This window comes from Myotis myotis, unplaced genomic scaffold (assembly GCF_014108235.1).
Source record: "Myotis myotis isolate mMyoMyo1 unplaced genomic scaffold, mMyoMyo1.p scaffold_m19_p_45, whole genome shotgun sequence".
NCBI lineage: Eukaryota > Metazoa > Chordata > Mammalia > Chiroptera > Vespertilionidae > Myotis > Myotis myotis.
Window position 1 is genome coordinate 251,017 of NW_023416352.1, and position 7,214 is coordinate 258,230.

The following is a 7,214-nucleotide window of genomic DNA, read 5'->3' on the forward strand; positions in this document are numbered from 1 at the left end:
GGAAGTCCGTCATCCCCGACTCCCCTCCCCTTGCCGGAAGTGATGCACAGTGGGGTTGCCGGAAGAAGTGGCGAAGTTACTTTTGAGAAGACCGGAGCGGCGGTGGCGTACAGGGGACACAGAAGAGGAGAAAGAGCAGCAGAGTAAGGGGACAGGCGCAGGTGCATCCGAGTGTGGGGAGATGCGGGGAGCGCCCCAAGCCCGGGGCTTCCCGGAGTTCCCCGCACTTCTCTGCTCAGCCCTTCTCTCCTTCTCGCCCTCCTTTCCGTAGCTCGCGTCGCTCCCCGGCTGTTTCCAGGGCAACGGGAGCAGGAGACCCCGCGAGAGACCGCCCACGAGACCCTCGCGCGCAGCCATGAGCCCCGCCCCCCACTGGTGTTTGGAGAGGGGCGGGACCTGGAGAGAGGTGTGGGGGCGGGGCCTGATGGGCGGGGCGGGGCGGGGCTTCATGGGAGGGGAGGGGTCGGGGTCTGGGGGGAAGGGCACCGATGGAGCGGGGCAAAGTGATCGGCAGGCACTTGATGGGAGGAGTGAGGGTGCAACCTGGGCGGTGGAAAGGATGGGGGCGGAGCATAATGGGAGGAGGCGGGGGTAGAAGGAGAGATGGGTTTTCTTCCTCGGCTGAGTGGGATGGAGTAAGAGTAGGTGGGATGAGCTCTAACCGGTTTGGCTCAGTGGATAGAGTGTCGGCCTGCGAGCTGAAGGGTCCCAGGTTCGATTCCCGTCAAGGGCATGTACCTTGGTTGGGGGCACATACTCAGTGGGGAGTGTGCAGGAGGCAGCTCATCGATGTTTCTCTCTCATCGATGTTTCTTAACTCTCTATCCCTCTCCCTTTCTCTCTGTAAAAGTCAATAAAATATAAGCAACACATTTAAAAAAAAGAAAAAAACTTAGTGGTAAGAAGGGACAGGACCTGGACAGAGCGGGTGGGCAGAGCCTGGAGTTGGGGGGGGCCTGCAGGGGGGGGCCTGCAGGGGGGGGCCTGCAGGGGGCGGGATCTAGCTGAGGACGTGGCTTGAGGCCAAGCCGGGGGCTGTCCTGAAGTAGAAGGGGCGGCCCTCTTAGAATTGGGGGGCTGGGGTTGGGCTCTGTATGCCCTAAGGGAGGAATCTGGGAACCTTGGAAGGAAGGTGTGTCCCCTTAAGACCTGTGGCTGAACTTCCCTGGCCCACAAGCCTCTCCGTCCCCCTGTGTTTTGCAGGCTGCTCCGTGACCCCACCATGTCCACCCCGACCTCGAGTTCCCAGAACACCCCCTTGCCTGGTGAGTGAGCCCCTTCCCAGCCCAGCCCACACTGCTCCATCACACACTTGTCCGGAGAAACTCACTATGCTTCCCTCTCTCAGGAAATGTCCCCCCTCAGCCCAGCGCCCCCTCTTCGAAACCCTTGGTAAAGGAGGAGCGTCCTGAGCCGTGGCCTGGGGGCCCGGACCCCGATGTCCCAGGCAGTGATGGGGTCGGCTCAGCCTGCAGCGTGGGTGAGAACGGGGTCCAGGAACCGGTTGGAACTTGGTACGGGAGGCTGGGGGAGGGATCCAGGGAGAGAGAAAGGTCGGAAATGAGGACAAGGAGGCTCTGATTTCTTGTTGATATTTTTTCTTCTCCTCCTGGACACCTCTCCATGTGATTCATTCTTGGGGTTCACTGACATACACATCTGTCCCTCTGAAGCGCCATCTCCCTGGGCCCCCCTCTGTACCCCCTCTGCTCGCTCACGGGCCTGTCTCTCTGGCTGGTTTGCTTTTGTGACTCTCTCCCGGCTTCCGTCCACCCACCCCAGTCATCCCAGACCCCGCAGAGGAGCCAGAGCGCAAGCGCAAGAAGGGCCCGGCTCCAAAGATGCTGGGCCACGAGCTGTGCCGCGTGTGCGGGGACAAGGCCTCCGGCTTCCACTACAACGTGCTCAGTTGCGAAGGCTGCAAGGGCTTCTTCCGGCGCAGCGTGGTCCGAGGCGGCGCCGGGCGCTACGCCTGCCGGGGCGGCGGGACCTGCCAGATGGACGCCTTCATGCGCCGCAAGTGCCAGCAGTGCCGCCTGCGCAAGTGCAAGGAGGCCGGGATGAGGGAGCAGTGTGAGTGCCCGCGAGGGAGCAGTGCCAGCCTGGCCGCTGCCCAGCCCTGGGGCCTCCCGCTGAGGCCTGCCTCTCCCCACAGGCGTCCTCTCCGAGGAGCAGATCCGGAAGAAGAAGATTCGGAAGCAGCAGCAGCAGCAGCAGCAGTCACCCTCGGCGCCCGGAGTCAGCAGCGGCTCAGCCTCTGGGCCTGGGGCCTCCCCTGGAGGGTCCGATGGGGGTGGCCAGGGCTCCGGGGAAGGCGAGGGTGTCCAGTTAACGGCCGCTCAGGAACTGATGATCCAGCAGTTGGTGGCGGCCCAGCTGCAGTGCAACAAGCGCTCCTTCTCCGACCAGCCCAAAGTCACGGTACTGCCCCTGGCGCAGCCTTGAGAGGCCGTGGGCCTGGCATGGGAAGGGAATGAGGCTCCGGCGGGCAGGGGCTTGGAGAGGACGAGCTCCCGGGGTGCAGGCTTTGCCTCAAGGTGCCCCCCGGGCCTTGGGTTCTTGGGAAGAGTCCAGAGAATAACTCCCCTCCCCCCCACCCCCACCCCACTCCCATGCCCCAGCCCTGGCCTCTGGGCGCAGACCCCCAGTCCCGCGATGCCCGCCAGCAGCGTTTCGCCCACTTCACGGAGCTGGCCATCATCTCAGTCCAGGAGATCGTGGACTTTGCCAAGCAGGTGCCCGGCTTCCTGCAGCTGGGCCGTGAGGACCAGATCGCCCTCCTGAAGGCGTCTACCATTGAGGTAACAGCCGGCCCTCCCTTCCCTCCTGCCTGCGAGATAAGCCCTAGAACAATCACAATTCCCCCCTAGTCCTTGCCATTGTGGGCCTATATCTTTTTTTTGTTTTTTTAAATATATTTTTATTGATTTCAGAGAGGAAGGGAGAGGGAGAGAGAGAAACATCAATGATGAGAGAGAACCATTGATTGGCTGCCTCCTGCACGCTCCCTACTGGGGATCGAGCCCACCACCCAGGCATGTGCCCTTGACTGGAATCGAACCCGGGACCCTTCAGTCCGCAAGCTGATGCTCTATCCACTGAGCCAAACCAGCTGGGGCTGTGGGCCTGTCTCTTATGGAGGAATGTCAAAATACTAAACAAGGTCATCAGAGGTTCCCACGGGCCAAGGGGAGGAAGGAAATGGGCTGAGGCTGGAGGGACACACTTGAGAGAACTTGCCACAAAGCCTGTTCGGAGTTGATGACATTTGAGCCAAAGCAACGGTGACAAATAAGGACTGAGTGCCTAGTGTGTGCCAGGCTCCCTTCCACGTGCTGGGCACCTGTCAGTGGACAGAACACACACAGCCCTCCCCTGCGCCTGCTGACCACTGGGGAGCGTGTCCTGAGCGGACGGTGCTGAACGAGGAGGGAGAGAGCTTGGGGCGTCCAGCGTGCTGACTGCAGGCTGCTGTGGCTGAGAACGGGGGGGTTGGGGGTGGCAGAGGGACCAGGGATGATCCTGGTGAGATCGGGCCCCCTTCCAGGCCAGGAGAGGAGGGACTGGTGGCCAAAGGGGTCCCAGGGGCTCCTCACGCCCCTGCCTGCCCCCTCCCTGCTGCCCCCTCAGATCATGCTGCTGGAGACGGCCAGACGCTACAACCACGAGACGGAGTGCATCACTTTCCTGAAGGACTTCACCTACAGCAAGGACGACTTCCATCGCGCAGGTACGGCTGAGAGCAGCGGGGGTCGGGGCAGGGTGGGGAGACCTGCCTGGGAGGCCTCAGCTGCCTCGTCCCTGGCCGAGCCTCCGTTTTTCCATCTCTAAAGCGGGGTGAGCCTGTGGCTCAATTGGCCGGGCATCGTCCCGTGCACCGAAAGGTTGCCAGTTCGGTTCCCAGTCCGGGCACATGCCCAGGTTGCAGCCTTGATCCCCGGTCGTAGGAGGCATACAGAAACATCACATGGATGTTTCTCTCTTTCTCCCTCTTCCTTCTTCTCTCAGTAAAAAAAATCGTAAAAAGAAAAAAAAGTGGGGTGAGGGTTGAGTGCCCCCCCGCAGTGCGGTAAGAGCACGTGTATTGGTGGTTGACGCTGCCCACTGGGACGCAGTGCAGCAGGAGACAGAGGGCCCTGCTATCCCAGAAGGCATCTTGGTGGGGCTTGAAAGACACTCCGTCCACCCACAGCCCGGTCCCACCCGAGGGCGGCTGGCTCGCAGTCCATTGTGAAGTGTGCAGCCTACGCAGCTATGTAGGGCAACCCCAGTCCCTGCCCTCTCTCAGAGCACTTAACTTGGGGGCGTGGGCGTGTGGAGGAAGTGCAGGCGAGCTGAGGGCTGAGAGGCCTCGCCAAGGAAAAGGGGGGTGGGGAGTAGCATTGCCCAGGGGGAACCCCATGTGCAGAGGCCCCTCTCTCTCGGCCTCTGGTCTTTCTCAGGAAGTCCTGCTCTCCCGGGGGCACCTGTCTGTACTCCCCGGTGTCTGCTTCTCACCCCCTCTTCCCTTTAACGCGCGGCCCTCCCATCACCCAGGACAGTCAGTCACCCTTTAAGTAGGAGGTTGTCAGCAGGGCACAGCGGGCGGGGTGTCAGCATGTGCAAAGGCCCTGAGGTGGAGAAGAGCTGGGCAGTTTTAAGGAACTACAAGGAAGCCTTGACGGCTGGAGCGCAGAGATAAGGCTGGAGAAAAGGTTGGGGTCCCACCGCTCCCCCCACCCCCCCATCCTCTGCCACTGCCACAGTCCAGGCCTCTATTGTCTCCCTAGCCCACGGCAGGGTCCCTCACTGGTCTCCCGCCTCCACCCCTGCCCAGTATTAACACCCTATCGGCTCATGTCCCTCTGATCAGAACCCTCCCTGGCTCCCATCCCCTGGGAGGAAAGCTACCACGGGCCTGCAGGGTCTGGCTCCATGCCTTCCCCTTCCTCATCTCCTGCCCTTCTCCTCACTCACTCTCCTCCTGTCCTCCTGTCTCCTCTTTCTTATTTGAATAATCAAAGGTACTCCTGCCTCAGAGCTTTTGTACTTGCTGGTCCCTTTGCCCAGAACTAGGGTACCAGCTTATCCTGACTTCCTTCCCAATGTTTCCCCCCTGTTTTGTGTGTGTGTGTGTGTTTCTCTTTTTTTCCCCCCAATTTTTTAAAAATATATTTTTATTGATTTCAAAGAGGAAAGGAGAGGGAAAGAGAGAGAGAATCATCAGCGATGAGAGAGAATCATTGATCAGCTGCCTCCTGCATGCCCCCTACTGGGGATCAAGCCCACAACCAAGGTACATGCCCTTGACTGGAGTCCAACCTGGGACCCTTCAGTCCACAGGCCGGTGCTCTATCCATTGAGCAAAACCAGCTAGGGCCCCCATTTTTTTTTTTTTAATCCTCACCCGAGGATATGTTCTAATTGATTTGAGAGGGAGAGGCAGGGAGAGAGACACATCCATCGTTCCCAAGTGAGTTCCACCGAGCACGGACTTTGGCTTGTAAATGGCTCTCTCCAGTGGCATGTAGTAGGTGCCCAGGGAAGTTTGACGAATCAATGAATGAATGAACGAATGAACGAACGAATGAATGAACGAATGAACGAATGAATGAACGAACAAATGAATGAACGAACGAATGAATGAACGAATGAACGAACGAATGAATGAACGAATGAATGAATGAATGAATGAATGAGTCCCTCTTGGGGATGAGTTCCACTGAGGGCAGGGGAACCCACGCAGGGGGCGACACACTGTGACCCGGGCTTCAGACTCTCCTTTTCCTGCCGAGAGGTCCCCGGAAGCCCGAAGAAGCGCAGGTGGTGATGGCGTAGCAATTGCTGCCCAAACGGCCGCTCTCAGACCCCGTTCCCTCACTCGGGGCAGGTTTATGGCACAGCTTCTCCGTGCCAGGCACTCTCCAGGCAGCGGGGACACGGGCCAGCGGAGGTGACGGGAGCACGAGCATGGCCGCCGTCTTCCTCATCCCGCTGGGCAGTGTCAGGCCGGGCGTGGGGGCCGGTTTCGGGCGGCGTGTTTATGGGGGGGCCTCCGCCTCCCGCCCCGCAGGCCTGCAGGTGGAGTTCATCAACCCCATCTTCGAGTTCTCCCGGGCCATGCGGCGGCTGGGCCTGGACGACGCCGAGTACGCCCTCCTCATTGCCATCAACATCTTCTCCGCCGACCGCCCCAACGTGCAGGAGCCCAGCCGCGTGGAGGCCCTGCAGCAGCCCTACGTGGAGGCGCTGCTCTCCTACACGCGCATCAAGAGGCCGCAGGTACCAGCTCCCGGGGTCTGGGAGGCCCAGCAAGTCCAGCCCCGCGTGGGGTCAGCTGGGGCCGGCGTCCGGCCTCCCCCGGCAGCACCCTGAGCTCTGGCCCATGTCCTCTCAGCAGAGCCTGTGCCCAGGCCCCGTCCCCTCACCCAGGAGCTCGCCTCGTGCAAGCACAGGGGCGGGGTCCCCATGCTCTCCTTGGCCTCTGCCCACACTGGCTTGCTCTCCTGGCTCAGCCTGGGGAGGGGGCCCTCTGGCGGGCTGGCCAGAGCCTCACAGCGCAGGGCCTGGCCGGCACCCACTGTCCTCCTGTCGCCGGCAGGACCAGCTGCGCTTCCCCCGCATGCTGATGAAGCTGGTGAGCCTGCGCACGCTCAGCTCCGTGCACTCGGAGCAGGTCTTCGCCCTGCGGCTCCAGGACAAGAAGCTGCCGCCTCTGCTGTCGGAGATCTGGGACGTCCACGAGTGAGGGTCCAGCAACCCTGCCCGCAGCCCTGCACCTTCCAACGAATGGACGTGGCCATGCCTTCCTCCTGGGGGAGGGGGGGAAGGAGCCGAGCCTGGGGGCCCACCTTGTGGCTTGGAGCACAGCCCTGGCCCAGCCAGCCCTTAGCCCTCAGGATAAGCCCCCGTCAGGGTCCAGGAGGCTCCCTCCCTGCCCACTGAGTCTTCCTGGGAGGTGTGGATGGGTCGCAGGCCCTGACCTCTGACCTCTCCAAGCACTTCCAGCTGCTCTCCCGCCCAGCTTACACTCAAGCCCACTGCGCAGTGCACCTTGAACAGAGGGAGGGGAGGCCCACGGCTCTCCCACAGCCTGAGAGACTGCAGGCCCCCTCTCCCTCTGCTTTTATTTAATAAAAACTAAAAGAAAAACCACACAAAAAAATGGGAAAATAAAATACGAATAGAAACCTGCCCTGAGCCAGAGTGAGTGTGAGGTGGGCTGGGGATGGGCC

The 7,214-nt window shown here is 61.1% G+C and overlaps 1 protein-coding gene across 2 annotated transcripts; it reads left to right on the forward strand.

The window, feature by feature from the left end:
• On the forward strand, positions 1–7,173 carry NR1H2 (nuclear receptor subfamily 1 group H member 2). Of its 2 annotated transcripts, none has more exons than XM_036307176.1 (10): positions 1–143; positions 272–406; positions 1,204–1,265; positions 1,349–1,480; positions 1,783–2,073; positions 2,156–2,421; positions 2,622–2,801; positions 3,631–3,730; positions 6,053–6,261; positions 6,581–7,173. In XM_036307176.1, the coding sequence occupies exons 3-10, from the start codon at positions 1,223–1,225 to the stop codon at positions 6,725–6,727; spliced, it is 1,368 nt and encodes a 455-aa protein (XP_036163069.1). In that variant the 5' UTR covers positions 1–143; positions 272–406; positions 1,204–1,222; the 3' UTR covers positions 6,728–7,173. The 2 variants fall into 2 exon arrangements, with proteins under 2 accessions (XP_036163069.1, XP_036163070.1); XM_036307177.1 differs by having other exon boundaries at positions 44–161.
• The last annotated feature ends 41 nt before the right edge of the window (positions 7,174–7,214 follow it).

Bases quoted from the DNA above. Each gene is read 5' to 3' on its own strand.
- NR1H2 (XM_036307176.1), top strand. From the start codon at position 1,223: ATGTCCACCCCGACCTCGAGTTCCCAGAACACCCCCTTGCCTG. The intron at 2,802-3,630 runs GTAACAGCCGGC...CTGCCCCCTCAG, and splicing joins TGAAGGCGTCTACCATTGAG to ATCATGCTGCTGGAGACGGC. The intron at 3,731-6,052 runs GTACGGCTGAGA...CCCGCCCCGCAG, and splicing joins GGACGACTTCCATCGCGCAG to GCCTGCAGGTGGAGTTCATC.